This window comes from Pteropus alecto, unplaced genomic scaffold, assembly GCF_000325575.1.
Source record: "Pteropus alecto unplaced genomic scaffold, ASM32557v1 scaffold86, whole genome shotgun sequence".
NCBI lineage: Eukaryota > Metazoa > Chordata > Mammalia > Chiroptera > Pteropodidae > Pteropus > Pteropus alecto.
This window is the reverse complement of record NW_006442109.1, coordinates 5,386,359-5,408,186: the sequence shown is the minus strand read 5'-3', so window position 1 is coordinate 5,408,186 and position 21,828 is coordinate 5,386,359. Positions and strand designations below refer to the sequence as shown.

General features: G+C 35.9%; 1 protein-coding gene across 1 annotated transcript; it reads left to right on the top strand.

The window, feature by feature from the left end:
* The first annotated feature begins 6,674 nt into the window (after window positions 1-6,674).
* Window positions 6,675-21,725, top strand: RTRAF (RNA transcription, translation and transport factor). Its single transcript, XM_006920190.3, has 8 exons — window positions 6,675-6,895; window positions 8,043-8,167; window positions 10,819-10,918; window positions 15,394-15,480; window positions 16,764-16,852; window positions 18,837-18,905; window positions 21,224-21,272; window positions 21,399-21,725. Exons 1-8 carry the CDS (start codon window positions 6,835-6,837, stop codon window positions 21,551-21,553), a joined length of 735 nt encoding a protein of 244 aa, XP_006920252.1. The 5' UTR covers window positions 6,675-6,834; the 3' UTR covers window positions 21,554-21,725.
* Window positions 21,726-21,828: the final 103 nt, after the last annotated feature.

The window sequence follows — 21,828 nt, the reverse complement described above, 5'->3', positions numbered from 1 at the left end:
CAAAAGGCTTTTTTTTTGCTCATGCTTGTTTCTGTGCCCTTTCTCTCATCTGGACATCCAGTAACAGCTTGTATTTTATGACCCACTCTAAATGTCACCTCTTGCAAGAGGCCTCCTCTGACCACCCTATCTAAAGTAGGTCCTTTTCTGTGAAGAAAGCGAAGGAATCAAGAAGTACAATTGGCAGTTACAAAATAGTCATGAGAATGTAACATAGGAAACGTAGTCGATAATATTGCAATAATATTGCAATTATGTATGGTGCTGGATGGGTACTAGACTTAACAGGGGGATCACCTCATAAGTTATATAAATGTCTAACCACTATGCTGTACACTTGAAACTAATATAATATTGACTGTCAACTGGAATTGCAAATTTTTAAAAAATAATAAAGTACGACACTTTCTGTTCTTCTCTGTCTCCTTTGCCTTGTTGCTATTGTTTTCTGTCTTCCTATTTGACTACAAACTTCATGAAGATAAAGATCAGGTCCATCTTCATCATCATTATATCTCAAGTACCTAGCATGGTACATAACAGATGATCAATAAATATCTGATGACTGTTCTCCACCCTCACCCAGGTCTGACTTCCTCCCCAATTGACCCGCCGTGAATTACCTGGGACTCTGCATGTCATTTGAGCACAAAATAGTTCTCTGAGACCTAGAAGCAGAATCTGTGTTCCTGTATCAAAATAGAATTTTACTTAAAATGTCCTCATATCAGAGAGCCAGGATGAGATCAGGGCGAATCTGGAGGAGTTTACTGTCACCTCCTTCTTTCCAGTTTGCAGGCTAAGCTCCAGTGCTTTGGTTTGCAGAGAGGAGAACTGGGAAGTCTCGTCCTAAAGTCAAGCTTACATTTGGAGCCCACCTATGGCAGGACAATGCCTCTTATAAGATGATCAAAGGTTCCTTGAGAAACCTGACTTCCCAGCACTACGAGGATTCCTGCAGTAGCAGCCACTGCCCAATTCCCAGTATCCTGGAGAAAAACCAGTTACCAGAAATTTGAAAAAAGAGAAATGGTCAAGCCTTTGTGGATGTCTCAGCAAGTTAGCAAATCTGCCTGAGGGCTCACTGGGGTTAACAGGGAGAGGGAAGAAGAATAGGAACATCCACAGGAGATCTATAAAGCAGATTATCCAATTTGACTGTATGTTGGTTAATCTCCAAGGTCATAATCTCTGTCTTATTGCCTGCTTTCCAGCATTCAGTGGTTGCTTTTCTACAATTTTTAAGGGAAACCTCCAGAGAATTGTCACCCAAATACTGATCTCTGTTGTTCCACACCCAACTCTGCCTCTCTAAACCCTCTCCTCTCTGCTTTTTAGGACACGCATATTCCTTGTACTCTTTATCCTTCCAACCACTTTTCTCTTGTAAATCACTTTTCTATGACTCTTCTTTTTACTCTCACTTGAAAATGAATACTGGCAGTTTTCCTAAGATGCAGTCATCAGCTCTCTTTTCTTTCCATGGTTTCTCAGAGAGCTTATTCTACATGTAGGTTTCAACTACAACGTTAGGCTGATGACTCCCCAGTTGACATCTCTAGTCTGGCCAATCGCTCAAGTTCATTCCTGAATCTCAAGAATGTTTACAGGTATAGAAGAGGAAATACAATTTTCCCTCTACTCTTCTGAGTTCTTGGCCGAGACTCCTGAAAGAAAAAGACAGATTAACAAGAGAAAACAGTTTATTAATGCATGCAGAGCACATCACATGGGAGAAACAAAATAGAGGCTTAGAATTCCAGCTTATATAGCATCGTCAACAAAGAATAATGCATTTGTAGAGAAATGACAGGGCAAAGCAGGTTTTTAAAAATTTCTTATTGTGGTAAAATATATATAACAAAATTTAACATCTTAACCATTTTTAAAGTGTACAGTTCAGTAGTATTAAGTATATTTACATTGTTATGCAACCATCACTAATATCCATCTCCAGAACTCTTTTCATCTTGCAAAACAAAAATTCTATACCCATTAAACACTAACTCCCCATTCCTCTCTCCTCCTAGAGCCTGGTAACCATCATTCTGCTTTCTGTTTCTATGAGTTTGATGACTAGGTTCCTCATATAAGTGGCATCATAAAGGACAAAGCAGTTTTAGTCTTCCAAGGGCCACAAATTGTGGAAAGGTAAATATATGGGAGGAAACTTAACAAAGTAAGATTTGTTTGCAGATTACACTATTAAATCTCTGGGCTAGGAAGAGGCTCTCTCCAGGAGTTATGTTCTACCTTTAAGCAAAAAGGGGTAGTGTTTTCTGGGTTCGCCGCTTTATGCCTTCAGCTCAAAATAAGTTGACATATTCTGGTTTCCATCATAGGCTACACTTCTCATAACCTCAAACTCAACAGGGTCCTGAACTTGATTCTTCAGCTTCCCCATCTGGTTCATTTCTACTAGTACTCATTTCTATGCCTATATCCGCTGTTCTTCAAATCTCTGATGTGTAACATTCCTGAGGTCACCTTTAAGCCATCCTCTCCTTCTCATGTCATATTGAGTCCCATCAACTCTGGATCATTTCCTTTAACCTTCTCCAGAATCTTCCCTCATGTTAGGACTATTGTAGTTTTAAGTGACAAACCCCCAATCCAAACTAGATAGAGCACTAAAAGGCGTTTATGGGCTCACATATCTGAATAGCTGTATTTAGGCTCTCTCATAAGAGATTTTTAGGAATTGCCTTTCTTTTCCTCTTGGCTCTATTTTCTCTGTTGTTGTTTTCATTGTCAGGCAAGCTTTTCCCCTACAGCATCAGGTATGGAAAGTGACGCTTCATGCTCCGGGTATGACTAAGAAAATTCCTATTCCATTTCTACTGTTAAAATTGAGCTCTACTGATCCATTTTTTACTTTTAATGTTAAATCATGAAAATTCCAGAGCCTGACCTAAAAGAAGGCAAGGAAGGAAGGAAGGAAGGAAGGAAGGAGAAAGAAAGAAAGTTTTCATCATTAACAAGAAGAGTCTCAGAAAGAGAGGAATGAGATGTTCTCTCTCCAGGAGGCTCCAAGGAAGAAAGAAGCCTTGAAGCTTCTCTTTGCATTTACAACTTGTTAAAAAAGATCTGATTCAGTGGAGCGTTAAATTGATAACATTCATTAGAACATGAAGCTTGCTTTTCTGTGTGATATAAAGACTTTTGTTTCTATTCCTGTTACCAACTTGTTCTGTTCACTGTCCTTGGAAGAATAAGTTAAACAAAGTTATCTAATAAAATGCCGAGACTTAAAAAAATGTTGCCAATGTGAAAGTAATCTTCAAAGAGCAACTTCTACCTCTGATTTGTTACCTTGCTTGATAAGCCAGCCTGGTAATAATGTTGAAATTGCCACCTCTGCCTTTCTGAAACCATATAGACTCTTGCAAATATTTTAGCCTTTGTGGGCCATATGGTCTCTTTTGCAGCTATTCAACTCTGTCTTTGTAGCACCAAAGGGGCCAGTAAGCAAATGGGCATGGCTTTATTTATGGACACTGGAATTAGAATTTCACATAATTTCCATGTGTCATGAAATATTATTCTTTTGATTGTTCAACTATTTAAAAATATATAAACCATTCTTATCTTATTATAGAACGGAAAGAGTTCATCCACTCCGCACTAGCAGAGCCAAACACAAAACACTGAGAATTGCGGTGGAGAAATATGGCTATGTTGTTGATGAATGGCTCCATCCGGGAGAATGGGGAGCTAATGCTTAAAAGCCTGAACTCCCTGATGGCGTGTAGGGTATAGATTATATAGGGCAAAGTCATAAGACACCGTGAGTTTGAGGTCTGGGGTCATGCTGAAAGCTGACTGGTCAGAGGTGAGATAAGGGTAATAAATCATTTCTTCAGATCTTGAGGACAGTTCTGAGGTCTGTTCCAGCTTCCAAGGTCCAGTCTAATAGGAAAGTAGCCGGGGGGCGGGGGGGAGGGGGGCGGTCATTGCACCTTAGGGCTCAGGAACTGAAACATAACTGAGGTCAAGATGTTATCTTCATCTGGCCAGAGGTCCGGACAGTGTGACAATTAGTCAGGTCTGGGCTACTTTCTTCTGCTGCCTTGGGTTTGCTGATTATCAGCAAAAGACTGGGTATCTGAGAGAGAGAGAGAGAGAGAGGAATATGATTTCTAGATCTATGATTTAAAACTAAATTTAATCAAATTCATAAGGACCCTCAGTTTCAATCTCCTGTTTATACCGAGTACTCTATCTAGAACTATCTTCTTCCATTTATTCATGTGGCTAACTACCTTACTTCCTTCAAATTTCAGAATTTCACCTTCTCAAGGAGACCTAACCTGACAAACTTGTTTAAAACTACAACCTGCAACATTTTCCACTGTCCTCACTCCTTATTCCCCTTACCTTGTTATAATTTTCCTGTAGGACTTATCACCTTCTAAAATACTAAATAATTTATTTACTTATATTGTTTGTCTTCCCTTTGCCAGATGGCAATCTGACTGAGGGCATGAGAATTTGTTCACAGATGCATCAAAGTGCCTAGAAGACTGCCTAGCATGCGGATGACACTTAACTCTGTTAAATAATTAAACAAATGGATTAATGACCTATCAAACCCCTGATCAACCATTAGATTGGAACTCAGGACATTTGTTAATAAAACTTAGTTTCCCTTCTGAAAGTGCATAGAGGGCTCAGTCCTTAGAAACAAAATTGTCTGAGATTCGCTTCCTGTTGGACACTTTAATCGAGATAGGCCAAAGGACTCCTTAAATGTACCAAAAAAAAAAGAAAAGAAAAGAAAGAAAAAAGGTTTTTATATAAAAAAGAGGTTGAATGTTTAAACCTGCTATACCTTTTTTCTAAAATTAGCTTTATCCCTTTCTCAAGTCTGGCGGGTCCCTTCAGCATTCTTTGTGTCTAAACTCTCTTCTAACCCTCCCCCACAATTAGGGATAGGGAGGGCTGATGACCAGAGATGGTTTCAAGTGGCTGACAACTTAGGATACTGAACTAGAAAGATGAGATCAGGAGCAAAAAGCTTAGTTTTGTTTGTTTATTTTGCATTAAAGGGTCAATTCCAGAAAACAAATTTTAAGAGCTGCTTTTCTCCCCTTAAAAAAAAAGTATTATCTGCAATTGCATGTAAGCTTTCTTTTATTATTTTCTTTTCCTGACAGGCTCATTTTTCTTCCTATTTTTTGGCTAGTATTTCATTAATTACACAACTAGTATACACCACAATATATGAGTATACCTGCAGCTTTTATTAAATTTTGTTTGCAGCAAGACATTCTTGAAGCCTGTTTTCTTGATTCACTCTGTAAGGATCTTAATTGGAAAATATAAATTGTCTCACAGTGCCTCCCTCCTTAAAGCTGTATTCTGACCTGACAGCATGTCTTATGCTTCTCATAATTTATCACTTTCTAACTCTAGATTATATTTATTTACATATCCATTATTGCAATTATAGTTAAACTTCCTGAAAATAACTTACTCATTTGTATGCCCCACAAATTCTGAAAGTGTTTATAATCTGTTGAAATAAAATGAAACATATATAGCTGGCTTACCCTCAAGAACTTCAATAGCTCCCCATACTATGGCATGAAAGGCTCTTCTGCATCAGTCCCCTGCCTTTGTCTACAGACTCATTAGCTGTCATTCTCTCCTACCTTCTAGGCCCCATAAGCTCTAGCCCCTCTGGGCCATGCTACTGCTCACTCCTTGTCTTTGTACATCCTCTTCCCTCAAAATAAGTTATCCTTTTTAATTGCATGATGAACTTCTCACTATCTTCAAACCATAGTTCATACTTGGTTATCTGTTTATTGTGTGTGTCCCTCACTGGCCTTTTAAATTTCACGAGAGTAGTAGCCTGGTCTGTCATGCTCACTGCTGTCTCTCCAGTGTGTGAAAGCCGATAGGGACTAGATCAAGAAGGATCTAAAATACAATAAAAAGTTTTGATATTTTCTAGAAAGCATTAAGAAGTTATGGATAGGTTTTCATTTTAGAAAATCACTATTGTTGCTGTGTGGGGGAATGAACTGGAGAAGGCAGATTGGCCCTAAGAAATCAGATAATTAGAGTAAGCAAAAGTGATGAGGGCCTGATTTGAGGTAGCATCAGTGGAGTTGGGCCAAAGTGTGGGATTTGAGAGAGGCATGAGATACAGAACAGCAGAAATCAATTATCTACTGAATGCTATGATTGAATGTTAGAGGGAGTAAAAGACGACGCCCATTTTCAGGCTTCAGAGACGCTTGTGGCTGGTGGTGACATCTGTAAGTATCATATAGTATTATAGTTGTATGTTTACCCGTGCATCACTCCAACTAGTCTGAAAGAGACCTTGCTAAAAGTCTTTGTACGAGCAGTGTTAGAAGAGTTAGAACTATTATATAGAAGACTTACAATAAATGAATAAATGAGTGAATGAATGCACTGAAATACTAAAGAGTAATTCTACGATCCAGTGAGGGGTAGAACCGAGAGTAAAAATTCTACATATACTATTCCCTAAATGCTGTATCAAGAAGGCGAGGAAAACAGGAGAACAGTGCCTTCTCAGCTGCTTTCTGCCCATTGTACAAGCAGAAAGCTGACAATAAAGTTTATTTGAGCGTCGACGTGCCCCGACGTGGCCCCTCCTCCCCAGCCAAAGCCGCGATTGGTGAGAATTCGAGGGCGGCCGTCTTTCCTAGGCCACGATTGGTGGAGGCTGCCGTCATTTCGGAGCGCCCAGGCGCCTGGCCGCCCTCTCGCCGCGTCGCCGGTCCCTGAGCCGCCCGCACCTCCTCGCCTCTCCTCTCCCGGCCGAAGCCCGGGGGACCAGAGCGAGAAGCGGGGACTATGTTCCGACGCAAGCTGACGGCCCTCGACTACCACAACCCTGCCGGCTTCAACTATAAAGGTGAGGCGGGAGCCCCGAGCCAGCCGCGCGCCAGGCACCTCGCTGGCGGCCACTCTTAGCGCTCCAACTCGGGCTCACTATCCCGACCCTCCGCGGCCTTGTGTACCCCAGGGGTCCCCGGACCGCTCTCCGCTCGGCCGCCTAGCACCTCTGCTTTCCGCCGCCCCTCTCTTCCCCGGCCACTCCGGGCCGTCGGAGCCCCTCACCCAAGCCTGCCTCGGCATCGCCACTTTCTGCACTTGTGAACTCCAGACATCCACTCTCCACCCCACCCCCCAGCATATTAGAGGGAAAATACTCGCTTTTTAACTTAGCCCTTCAATTCCATGGTTTCCCGAGTAATTGGGCACTACCTTGGGCACCTGCTCTGAGCTAGCTCAGAGCTGGAATCCGGGGAATATGCTGAGTAATATGAAGACTAGTTTACTGGGTGAGGGTAGGGGTAGTGGGGGGCGGTCAGAACCCATCCAGCAATTTCAGATCAAGACCATACATAATGAAGCTCCGGACCAACATTGTTGGAGTAAGCGATATAGTAACGGGTATAAATTATGTTGGGTGGGTCGTACAAAAGAGTTGATAGTAGATGAGCGGGGTAGTTGAACTGTAAATAGGAAGCTATTTGGAATTTTACAGCATTGAAGTTTTTAAAAGTATGAACATTGCTACCCACTGTTACTTAACTACTGTATAATTACTGCTTATTTTCTTCCAAAGTTCTTAGCGTGTGGTAGAGTAAATAAGTTTGAAAGTGATCAGGTACAGCTTGGGATACTCAGATCATTGTATATAGTTCCCAAGACTTCATAATGGTAGCTTGAATTTGAAATTCAAGCTTAAATTTTGAAACAAAATAATTTCTAAGCAGGATAAGTGTTATTATTTACCCCCATTTTGTAACACAAGAATCAAGCACAGAAAATTTATACAATTACTAAGTGTCTGGAACCAGAATTAGAATTTAGGCCAGGATATGAACAGATCATTTTAAATCTTTTTAATCCAAAGTCTGTACTTTCAAATCCTACTTCCAACAGCTCAATTAATTTATTATTTTGGAGTTTAAAAAAATTTCACAAGACTATTTGTGGCGAAAGAAGTGTTTTATCTAGTGCTTCTGATGATTTATGTGGTATTTTTGTTGCAGATGAAACAGAATTTAGAAACTTTATTGTTTGGCTTGAAGACCAGAAAATCAGACACTACAAGATTGAAGACAGAGGTAATTTAAGAAACATCCACAGCAGTGACTGGCCCAAGTTCTTTGAAAAGGTAACGAATTAGAAAGTAAATTTAAAGTACAGAGAGCTTTTCTAAAAATTATACAAAGACAAACAAGCTTACAATTACTTTTTTCTTTCAAAATAAAATAATGATCAGTATTAGAAGAGCTAGATTTCAGGATTTAACTTCCTTTTGTTTTTTAGAGTAAATTATATTCTCTCTTCCTATCAAGCTTTCAGTGTTACATAGAAATAATTTTGTCCGGGAGCACTGTGAGGTTTCATAAGTAGTGACATGTATTTTTTAAATGGCAAATGGCCCAAACAAGAATTTTTACATTAGACTAAAAATGTATCAATAATGCACTTATATTAAGATATTATTGATATGCTTGAAAACTAAGATTATGTCTTATTTATGCTTATATTGAACATATATGTGTTTCTTGTATACAATAGAAATAATCCTAAAAAGCCTTTTATGTGTATCTTAATTTTTTGGCTAGCATAATTTTTACATTGGCTTAGTTGAATTTTAATACTACTTGTGCAGAGAAAGAATTTTTTTTCTAATTAGAATAAAAAATCACATTTTACAGTAGCATTACTTAAACATTTTTATTGGTTATATTTGATAAGTAAGATATTTTCTTTTAAAAATACGAAAAAGACTAAATATTTCATTTGCTTGAGCAAAGTGATTAGTACCTTTCTCTTAAGAAGCAGAATTTTATGAATTAGGGGATTGTGTAAGTTACACACTAGCTCTATGACTATGGGAAAATTTATGAACCTTTCTATGTCTCAATGTTCTCATCAATAAATAGGGATAACAGTGATACCAGTCTCATAGGGATGGTGTGTGTTGCTAATCAGTGATATACCTATGTTACCTACCTGTTCACAAAAGAGGCGCCTGGCCCACAGCAAATGCTAAATGCTTTTTTACTTCCACTTCCTCTACTGCTATTATTGCTGCTACTGGATTATTTTCCTTGGCTCTTAAAAGGTATTTTTGAAAATTTTGATAGGCTTTTTAAAATTTTGAAATATATTATTAGGATTTTATATCTGTCCATATCACATCTTATGGCCCATTCATATGTATAAAATTACCCAAAGTTCTACATGGTATTTGAAGAATATAGTAGTTCCATCTGATCTGCAGTTTTACTTTTTGAGGTTTCAGTTACCCACGTTGTCAACAACTGTCCAAAAATATTAAATGGAAAATTCCAGAAACAATTCATTAGTTTTAAATTGCTCACTGTTATAAGTATCATAGTGAAATCTCATGATGTCCAGCCGCGTCCTGCCCTAGAGGTGAATCATCTCTGTCCAGCATATCTATACTGTATACACCACCTACCTGTGTATACAGTCACTTATTAGCCATCTCTGTTATCAGATCAACTGTCATAGTATCACAGTGCTTCAAGTAACCCTTACTGACAGAAGGTCAGTGGTAGCCTAAAGTTTTATCACACAATGGCCACATCATTCATCTCACTTCATCTCACATCATCACAATAAGGGTGAGTATAGTATAAAATTTTGAGAAAGACCACATTCACATAGCCTTTATTACAGTAGTATGTTAGTATAATTGTCCTATTAGTTGTTAATCTTACTGTATTTAATTGATAAATTTAACTCCATCATAAGTATGTACATATAGGGAAAAAGATGTAGTGTACGTAGAGTTTGGTACTACCTGAGGTTTCAGGCACCCACTGAGGGTCTTGGAATGTATCCTCCATGAATAATGGAGTACTATATAAATATTTTTCTGATGAAGAACACCCAGAAGTGACAGTAAAGTAGGATAACGAAGATAAGTATTGCTTATAGCATATTTAGAACTTCTTATAGCTTATATTGCTTATAGCATATTTAGAACTTCTTTCAGAATTACTTTTAGATCACGAGACATCTTTTGAGTATCCTCAATATCGACAATTTTTTATATTTTGAAGTTGGATTTACTTTTTAGATCATGACCAAATCTTTCGAATAAGGTTTTTTTTTTTTTTTTTTTTTTTAAAGCAGGGCGATAATTTTTTTGGTTAGAAAATGGATTATGGTTAAAAAGTGCCAATTAATTATCCTCAAAAGGATTTCCAAAAGAGAGTTCCAAAAGTTGTGAGTAATAGCATTGTTGCTGGGATTGAAGTATAGTACTAATTTTAGATATACAGCTTCTTACATTAAAAATGCTTGGTTACATTGTACATGTATATATTACATGGCTTACTCTCTTCAGTGGCATTTCCATATGAAAGCTAAGGTTTAGATAATAATTGGTTTATTTTTATATCCTCCTCTTTAGAGTCTTTTTAAAATTTATTTGGCCTGTGTGTATTGAGACCCGGAATCAGAGAGTTTAGATTCAGGTCCCAGTTTTAAGTTGTATAACCGTTGGCAAGTGTTAACCTCTCTAGGCCTGAATTTTCTCATCTATAAAATGGGGAAGTTGTTCTAGATCAGTGATGCCCTGCCTGTAATCTGGAAAAGAAAAATTTCAAAAAGCATGATAGAAATACTTAAGATGATACACTTAAATATTGCCTTCCTTTGGGTTATATAATTACATTCAAATTTTAGTAATATAAATATTATAAGAAATTCTTTGAGATCCAAGCTAGGGTATCTTTCAGCTCTACCATTTTTTGATTCTGTGACTTTTTTTTTCCCTCACAGTATCTCAGAGATGTTAATTGTCCTTTCAAGATTCAAGATCGACAAGAAGCAATTGACTGGCTTCTTGGTTTAGCTGTTAGACTTGAATATGGAGATAATGGTATGTTTTGTGGGGAATGTGTGTTTTAAAGAGAGAAGAAAGGTGGGAAAGAAGGAGTGTTAGAATGTAGGGAACTTACCAGTTTGTGTTTCTTTGTCTTATGTTGTTTTTTACTTTTGGTTCATTTCAAGTTTTATATATCCTCATGTCCCTTTTCAGCATCTATTTAAAATCTTAACTTTTTTCATGACCATTCTCCTGTGTCTAGCACTCACCCTCCAACTCCCAAATTGTCTGGGAAAGAATTTTCTAAAATTGGAGTCTCTTTATTATCATAAGAAGTTAAAAGCACTGTCTTTCATTGGTATTTTTATTTATTTTTTTAGAATTTGGAAATGATATCTTCTGGAGAAGGCTAATTGAATGGCTTCTCACAAAGTAATGTTACTTTGGTCAGTTCGCCATCTTTCAAACTCTGCACCTTAGCCTTTCAAGTTAAATTGTTGTTAGTATCCCAGGATTGATGGTATTTCAGAATGTTGGTTACAGTAGGTAACTTCACAGGAGACTGATAAATATGTCTAATGCCAATATACACTATAAGGTAAAAGTTTTGCAATAAACTCATGTTTCCTCTCATTAGACTATTTCTTTTGGAAAGGCCTACCAACATCTAAATGCTAGATATTATCTTAACCTGCATTCTCTGTGTTTTATGGTGTTCTCTTTTATGGGATGGTCAGTTCCAGTTCTCTTAATCATTTGCTTATGAAACCTTTTTGACATCTTTGACTTCTCCCTTTTTCTCCCATCCTGTCCCCATCCTATCTTTTTCCTTGTCTATCATATCTTTTCTTTCCCAATTTCACTACTAACGCCCTGATTCATTCCCTTGTCACTTTCTGCATAGAGTATTGTAATATCTTTCATACTAGTCTCTTATTAGCATCACTCTCTATTCTCATCTGCATGGCCCATCAAGCTAACTTTTTGAAACATAAAGGTGTTTTAGAACGCTATGTGCTTTACAGTGCTATACTTTGTTTCCAGAAAATACCTCCATATCTCCAGACTCCTTAGCCTAGTATTCAAGGCCTTTGATAACTGATGTCCAACCAGTATTCACATCCTTGATATCCCAGCCAAACTAGAATAACGCTGGTTCCTAGTTACATCTCTTCTTTTTTCTTCCCTCAGTTTCTTGGCTTGCGTTTTTCCTTTTGCTAATATGCCGTTTCAGTCTATCTCTACACATGTAAATCCTGCCTGTCTTTGTAAGATCCAGCACAAACGCCACCTAGCAGTAGTTTTTCCTTCTGAACTTTTATAGCTTTTACCTCTACAACTTTTGAGTCACTTATTACTTTCCATTTTGCTTATATGTGTTATTTTCACCACTAAATTATAAGCTTATACTCAGTTTTGTTTCCTTCATGGTACCTCTGTTAGTTTCTTATTGCTGCTGTAACAAATTACTACAAACTTAGTGATTTAAAACAACTTATTGTATAGTTTTGGAAGTCTGTCTTACTGGACTTAAAAGCCAAGTTGTTGGCAAGGCTGGTTCTTTTTGGAAGTTCTAGGTGAAGATCAATCTCTTTGTCTTGTCTACCTTCTGGAGGTTGCCTGCATTCCTTGATTCTGGCCCCTTTATCTTCAAATCTAATAGTATTGTATCTTCCAGTCTCTGTGTGACTGTTTCTGTTGTCACCTCTTTGACTATGATCCCCCTGCCACCCTCTTGCAAGGATGTCGTGATTACATTGGGCCCACCTGGATAATGCAGGATAATCCTCCCCATTTCAAGGTCTTTAATCAACATCTACAAAGTCTCTTTTGCCATGCAAGGTAATATTCATAGGTTACAGGGATTGGGAATATGGACATCTTTTGCGGGGAAGGGTCATGATTCTGTCTGCATAGTACCTCACATACTTCCTTGCACATAATAGGCAAGCTTATCAGCTTTAATAAACATTTGGCAAATGCAGAATGAGAATGTTCACATATTCTGATATGGAGCATCAGTCAGCTTCAGACTCAAATTTCGGAAGCCTTATGGCAGAAACCTTAAGCTCTCAGACTTTTTTTTTAAACTTTGAATTTTAATTTTAAAAGAAAATACTTGGGATTTTCTTCCTTTAGCAAATAAATGTAATCATACGCCTTTGTAGCATTAGTTGATTTTTAGAACTTTTAGCAAAGTCTTTATCTATTCTGGTTTGAATTGGTAACCTCTGTTAGTTAATTTGCAACAACGTGTTCTCTAGCTTTTTGAAAGTGTTTTTCAGCTATTCCCAAATAAAATTGTAATCACATCTCAATTTACTTTCGTTTTACCTTTATTTATTCCATTTGTCCCATTTGTATAATACTTCAGCTTAGGTTCCCTAGGTACCAAGAATGGTGGGTATCTATGATCACATATCCCTACAGTTGAGTATAATTCTTAGGTACAATTATATCTCAGTAATAGCTGATATTTTTTAAAGTAATTTTTTTGATATTGAAAATTATAGTTGAATATTTGAAATTTTAACTGAATTATAGTTGAAAGGTAAATAATATCAAAAGTATATTAAAAGTTTAAATTAGAAAACAAGTTTTTATGTAATCTTAAAATTCAGAATTGCAAGAAAGGACTTTTTGGGAAAAGGGCTAAAGTAGTAATACTACCCCTATCAGTAGAAGGTGCTGTTCTTTTGTAGTTCTACATTGAAACGTTGCATTCTTACTGACTTAAGTTATTTAAAATTTTTATTATTTGATGAAACCATTGTGAATTTATATTGTGCTTTAATTTTTAAAGCCTTTTGTAGCTTGTCAGTTAAGGTGATTAAAATCTGACTTAAATTTTTTTCCTTTAACTTTAATGACATAATTTCAGATTTACAGAAAAGTTGCAGGAATAGTACAAAGAATTTTTACATAGCCAGATTCTGCAAATATTAACATTTTAATTCATATGCCTTATCTTTCTCTATGTAAATAACAATACAATATTTTTCTAAACCATTTGATATTAACTTGTAGTTGATTCTCTTTTATCCTTAAGTACTTTAATGCACATTTCCTAAGTGTACGGGACCACAATATTATCAGAATCAGTTAACTTTGATTCAACTCTTATCTGTAATTTGTATTTTACCAATGATGTTCTTTGTAGCACACACACACAAAAGTCCTTGATCATGTGTTGCATTCATTTTCTATGTCTCTTGAGTATCCTATAAACTGGGAAATTTTCTCAGTCTTCTTTATTTGTGCTTCATGGTACTGACATTTATTTTGTAGAATATTCCTCAATTTGGGTTTCTCTAGTGTTTCCTCATAATTAGATTCAGAGTTTGTATTTCTGTTAAGAATAACACGGAAATGATGTGTGTTAAGTGCATCATACCAGGAGGCATGTGTTGTTAGCAATATTTCCGTTTACTGGTCATGTTACTCTGATCACTTGCTTAAGATTTCTCTACTCTAAAGTTACAATTTCCCCTTCTGATAAAATATGTATACTGTTAGGAGATACTTTGAAATGATGTCAGTATGCTTTTGCTCCTCAAACTTTCCCCCTAGCTTTGCATCCATTTGATGATTCTCCGATGAGTCAGTGATGATGTCGATGATGTTTACTAAAAGGTGTTTTTCTAATTCTGTCATTCTTTCTGATTTATTTGTTGGCTTTCTATCTTAAGGAGGAGCTTTCCCGTTTTTCAGATTTGTTTATTTAAATCAGTGTGGATATGTAGATTCTTATTTTACTCAGTGGGTCATAATCTTTTTTTGTTGTGTATTTTGATGTTTTCACTATAATAGATTTTGCCAGTGGGAGCTCCATTAGGATAACTCCTGTCAGACATAATAAATTTTAAATTTTATTTTTCCTCTTATTTTATAAGCAAATCATATAAATACTGTAGCTAAAGATGGCATTTTGGGCATTGAGTTCGGTGAATTATTAAAGTATTTTTATTTGTACAGTCTTTAAGTATTAAATATTTTTCAAGTAAAAGTTATAAATCTATCTTTGGAATCTTGAATTTCAAGTCTCCATGAAATAAGTTTAGGTTGTGATGGTGTATTATTTGAAGTACTGATTTTTTTTTTTTTTTTTTTTAGAAAGCAAGGTTTTGGATTCTGTGTATGGCAGTCAAAAGATTTGGGAAGAGACTTTTTAGTGGGCTTGCATTTAATCTGTGTAATTTATACTTACACTCCTTCCTTTCTTCTACTCCTACCAAATTTCAGAGGAAGTTGTAAAAGCACTCTCTCCTAACGTTTAGATTGTTTGAAATGTGTTACTTTTAAAATGTTGATGTAAAAATATTTGTGTCAGGTATTCAGTAATCATTTTAGCTTAAAAAGCTATAATCACATTGTCTTTTGTGAGTTTTTTTAATAGCAAAAAATAATTTTGATCGGATGAGTTGTCTTATGCTTATAACCGGTTTGGCTCATTAAGTTTGATAAATAAACAGTATTTGTTTTACCTTAAGTTGCAGTTCTATAAATTTTATTTTTGCCTATTTTTACAGCTGAAAAATATAAGGACTTGGTACCTGATAATACTAAAAATGCTGACAAAGCAGCTAAAAATGCAGAGCCACTGATCAATTTGGATGGTAAGTACAGTGGACCCCCTTCTTCACAGTTTTGCTTTCCGTGCTTTAAGTTACCTGTGGTCAACTGCTGTCTGAAAATAGTGAATGGAAAATTCCAGAAATAATTCATTTTAAATTGCACACCATTCTCAGTAGCATGATGATGTTTTGTGCCATCCTACCTGGGCTATGAATTATCCCTTTGTTCAGCGTATCCGTGTTGTCCAGGTTAGTTGTGGTATCGCAGTGCTTGTATTCAGCTAACCCTTATTTTACCTAATGGTCCCAAAATACAAGAGTGGGATGCTAGCAATTCAGATATGCCAAAGAGAGAAGGCGTAAAGTGCTTCTTTTAATTGAAAAGGTATGTGTGTATAGGGAAAAACATAGTATACATATGATTTGGTACTGTCCCTGTTTTAGGCATCCCCTGGGGGTCTTAAGGATGTGTCCCTTTTGGGGCAAAGGGGATGACTATGTAAATGCATTAAAATGATTGACATTATTGGTATCTTATTTTTTATTTTATTTTTTATTTCCTAGAATGAGGTCTGGGTTTATTTGGTTTTAGTTAATTAAGAATGCTTCATGCAGTCAGCTTTTGTGTGGGTATTTTATTCTTTATGATGTTTTTTTATTGTGTTGCATTGTGCTTTCTCCTTCCTCTTGTAGTTGAATATATAAATGTTAAAATGCCGTTCTTCGAGCTTCTCATAGTAATGTAGAGATTTCCATTTGTATTTAACCATAGTTGGTGCTTGTTTGCCTTCCTGAGTATATAACATTTTTTCTAATCTAATGTGACACTCTGAGAAAGTAAAATTTTTCATTATTTTATGTCCCAGATGTCTTTTAGGAATTCTCCTTTTAAAATTATGAAAATTCTAATTACTTAGATTATAATATGTTAAATATGATATATTGTGACCTATAATTTATGAGTTATGAATTAATAAGCTGCTTGGACACTCGAGAGCTGTTACTTAGAGCTGTTCATCGAAGAGATCTATGTATTAATAGCTTTGGAAAGAAATGTTAATTAAAAGTGCTACATAAATGGGCCTTGCAGAAAGTTATAGGACAAACCTAATGTGCATTTATTTAGTCATTTATTGGATTGTTCAGTTAGGCCGATTAATCAGAAAACCATTGACACCATCAGTTTACGTAGTTTGCTTTTGTCAACAGTTTAAAAAATTTGTTGTTACTGGACAATTCAAATGTTTTTGTAAGTTTATATGTTTACATATATATCTAATTGTATGTTTGCAGAGCTGTAAGTTTCCATTTTTTATCTTTTACAGTAAATAATCCTGATTTTAAGGCTGGTGTCATGGCTTTGGCTAACCTTCTTCAGATTCAGCGTCATGATGATTACCTGGTGATGCTTAAGGTCAGCTTCATATTCTTGATTCTTGACTGAATATATTTTTTAAAAGTTCATTTTTAAAAAATTGATATTTAAATTTATGGTTGAGTGTCTAAAATGTGGAGGAACGTGGGACATAAAGGAGATTTCATGATTTCATCTATTTTAGATTATCTAATAACTAATATCAAAGAGTGTTTACTGTGTGCCGACCATTGAGCTTTAAATCATTTTGCAAAGATGGTTTCATTAAATCCAACAATCCTAGAGGTAGGTGCTAATATCGTTCTTTTTAATATGTATATGAAGAAATTGAGACTTAAATAATGTCCAAGATAACACGGAAGATGATAGAGCCAGGATTTTAATCTACGTACTCTTACCTTGTGGTCCATTCTTTTTCCTATATCATTAAGGTAGTGGAAAATGCCAAATCAGTAATGGTGAATTTAGTCAAAAATACATACTCCACAATCTCTTTAAGGAATGAATATTCTGTCTTCCAAGTCACCTGTCCTAGGTAGGCCACTCAGTTCAGGGAACCCAGTGGTCTGAAAGAGATCTCTTATCTTTGAGGAAAAATATACTCATACTTCATAAGATTTATGCCAAATAATTATGATAGTACAGTAGGGCTGGGGGAGGAAAGTTGTGCTTAAGATACCAGACTTGGAAATTATTTTAGAAATAATTATTGATTTTATGAAAAATTAAAAAGCTTTGGACTATGCCTTGTGCATGTAAATTACTTTTAAACTACTTAGTAGTAAATTGATAATTTTCACTCTACCCACAAGAGATTAAGCCAGAATTTTTTCTACTTTTTAGAAGTGTATGTATTAAATGTCAGTTGTAGTAAGGAAAAGACTGTTCTGTTCCTAGATTATTATAATTCTGTATGCTGATTCTGAATGTTAACTTGGATGTTCTCAACTCAGATTGGCTGCCAGGAGACAAAAAGTTATTTTTAGTGAAATTTAGCTCTTTCAAAGGCTTGTTCCTTACTCAGGCAATTATGTAAATTACTTTGGAACATTTCTACAGTATTCATGAGAGCTTTAATCATAAACTGAGGAGAGAGACAATGTTAGCATTTGGGGGGTACTTTTCATTAGACTTTAAAGACCCAATGGGAAAAAGTAAAAGTCAGCTATAACGAAAAGCTTTATAAAATTCTAATCCTAGCTGCAGGATTATTCTTTGAGTTATTTCAAGAAGCATTCAAATAATATGTAACCATATGGAAAACATCTTCATAGGTTTGTCAAGCACAAGAATCAGTATATTAACTGGCAACCAAACTTTACATTTGCAATCACCATTAAAGATTGGTTTAATCATCTTTTTCAATTGTAGCATTTAGATTTTTATTATTAAAAATATTTTTATAAGTTTTCACTTATTTTTGAGTTGTAATTGTCATTTACTAATTAAAATTCCATTTAAGAAAATCTTATTTTTTGCGTTTGTGCAGGTGTGATCATGCACTTGTGTCTGCCATAATAAAATGGCTTGGTGATAAAAAAAAAAAAACCAAGATGTTCTATGAAAGATCTAAAATCATTTTACTATAATTAAATGAAAACGAGGACAGTGTGTATGATATGCTACCATGCTACCCATGTGTCAGAGTCTGTGTGTGCATGAGTCCTGGTAAGGATACACAGGATCTGATGATTATCTTCTGGAGGGCAATGGCTGAGGCCTGAGTAGGAAGGAGACCTACTTTTTACCATGTATCCTTATTTATTTAAAATATTTTTTTACCATGCACATGAACTATCTATTCAAAAAGGTTTTTAATTGTCGTGAGCATCATTCCACATTATTAAATAGTAAAACAACTTTTATTACAATTGCAGTTTTTAAAATGTTTTAATTTACTGGGGAGTTTGTTAATGAATTAGGTAATTCTAACTTTATCAAACTGGGCATTCTTGATCTTTAGATTCAGAGAAGAAAAGGTGACAAACATGAAAACTAAAACCAGTATTTTTCGGTTTCTTAGGCAATTCGCATTTTGGTCCAGGAGCGCCTGACACAGGATGCAGTTGCTAAAGCAAATCAAACAAAAGAGGTATATATTTTTTAATATAAGTTGTAAATTAATTATTAATGAAAGTTTCTTCTGCTGTTGTCATGAGTTTGAACTTTGCGTGTATCTGTATAAGGTATCTATTCTAGGTTAGAACTGCCCAGAGAAAGGATAACTTACTTCAAGGGGATTGAATTTGGTTCCTAATCACACTGTATCTAGTCATTTCTGAGTGAAAAATGAATTCATGTTTATCTCCCTTCATACCTTAGAGAAGCTACCAATAGCACATCCATAGTCTACCAATACAAACCACTGCATGTGACTAGTTGAAGTTTATTTAGAAGAATTTGCCCTTGTGAAAATTATTGGGTTATTTTGACTAATTGCTGGAAAACAGGACACACCTTCTTTAATTTTTTTTTTCCTTTGACCTAAATTCCATCATCACTCTTTTGTTTCTTCAGAGAAATCTACTCTCATTTTATCTTTTCTATTTCATAGCATAAAACATAAGTAACTTGCTTAAGGTCACCTAGTTGACAAGTGGTTGAGCTCAGGCAATCTGATTCAAGAGCCTGTGCCATTTTGTGGTGCTCTATGACATGAGCTGGTTGATCGGCCCATGTGAAGCCAGGGGTAGACTCTTTCAGCTTACAGGTGATTGATGCTGCCATCTTTCAGTCCTGCTTTGTAGGCTGAGAAAACTACACCATAACTATCTTTCCCTTAATAATTCTGGTATATTTTTGGATGAAAGGTACCAGAAATCCAAAGTCTCATTGACTTTGGGGCAGTAGAAGAGTCCTCAGGGATTAGCAGCAGCAGCTGCAGGTATCTAATAATGCACAACATCTACTCCTGCTGTGTAGATGTTGCAGTGAATGCTTTTGGCACAGTCACCATCCTGTACTCTGGTCCTCTTTTGCTTCCTTCAGTTCCCCAATGTCATTTGTCCTCTGACCCCATCTTTAGCAAGGCTCAGCAGTGTTAAAAGGTTATTAATGCCAGGGAAGTATAGTCCCCTCTGAAAGACACTCAGTTTCTTTTAAAGTTTCTTATTGGCTTATTAATTATGTATGAATCAGGCCACTGGAAATTGAAATAAAGATCAGCTTATTTCTCCCACACTATAGAACAGACAGTAAATTGTTCTGGCATAATAAAATCATTCAGTCAGTAAAACTATGCCTTTGCCTTTGGTTTGGAAGGCAGCACAAATAAGGGAATAGCCAAATCTCTTTGCTCTTGTATATAAAGTAAAACTTAGTTTTATTTTCAGTGCTCCAAATCTTAGTTTTAGAGTCATCCCCAAAAGATACCATGCTATAATACAGTAGAGAAATTGTTAAAGTTGAGTGTTCTTATTTGTAACTGTTAAAACTAGCATTTGGGCCTTTGGGCCTGTGGTCATCAGCGGTAGCTGGTCCTTGGTGGTCTGTTGGCAGACAAAGGGGAAAATAGAGACTCTGTACCAGACTGACATAGAAAGCCACCCAGTACAGTAATAGTTTTTAGTTTTGCTCACTGAATTTTCATACCCATTTGTTTCTTCACTTATATGTGTTTATTAGCTATTTTGAAGTAGATGGAGCCTAAGTAGATTTTCCTTAATAGATTAATCAAAAATTGAGTAGCGACAGCATTTGTAGCATTGAAAGTATAGTGACTTTTTTTTGTACTGGTAATGATTTCATATAATGTAATCAGAAAGTCTAGGCTGCCTGTCCTTGATAGTTATTGTGAACTCCCTAGAGTTCATCATGGTCACCATCTTTGGTATATCTAGATGTAGGTACTGACTGGTAGGCGGAAGTTTAGATTCCATTTATTTTCTTACACTATTTCAAAGTAATGTTAAAATGAACTGTTGAAAGTTAAATTATATGTAATCAGGTAAACATTATGTTCACTGAAAAAAATACGTATATTTTAGATTTGTACAATTTGCAAAGACAGTGTGCTCAAATAAACTTGCTTGAGAAAAGTAAAAGTAGTCTTACTCCATTTGCCCTGTACACTGCTGCTTACTGTAGCTAAATGGGACTTAGCCCTGCTTGACCCTCCTTCCATAGTAGTAGTGACAGCACTGCAGCAAAAAGCTATTATTTTATATGCCTGGTCTTAAAAAATTGAATGGGTGATGGAACTGAATGTAGTGGGAAGCGAAAGGCCATTCTTTCCTAACTGGTTAGAGTAGGAAAAAACATCAAATACAAACTTAAAGTGAAAATTCTCAGTCCCCTTGCCACTGTGGCTAAAAAGGTTAAAATAACAGAATAGATAACTGCTTTTCAGCCTCAGATGAAAAAAGAGTCTGATACTTGTTTATAGTTTTACTTTGTCCATTTTTTTTAAAGGGCTTGCCTGTTGCTTTAGACAAGCATATTCTTGGTTTTGACACAGGAGGTAAGTGCTTTTGTTTTGATTAATGCAAACTATTTTTAGAGATTTGGTGAATATTTGGGGGGAATGAGTAAGTAAACTGTTTTAAATGCAAAGTTATTGATTAATGCAGTGTTTCTTATAAAACAGATGCAGTTCTTAATGAAGCTGCTCAAATTCTGCGATTGCTGCACATAGAAGAGCTCAGAGAGCTACAGACAAAAATTAATGAAGCCATAGTAGCTGTTCAGGCAATTATTGCTGATCCAAAGACAGACCACAGACTGGGGAAAGTTGGAAGATGAACATTTTAGGATGTTAGCCGCTCACCTACTTAGTACAGTTGGGAACCATGTATGCTGTGGCATGTGTTTGGGAATCAAATGTCAATTTTCAAGGAAAGGATCCCAGAAAATTGACTATGTTCTAGAGATTTATCATCATTGCTTTTTCTTTAATAAAGTTCAGGAATGTAGATTTTTTTTGACTGTGTAATATTTATGTATAATTCATCTTTTTCCTTTGTGATTAAGGTACATGCCAACCCCCAACTTTGTTTAAGAAACAATATAGATCCTCA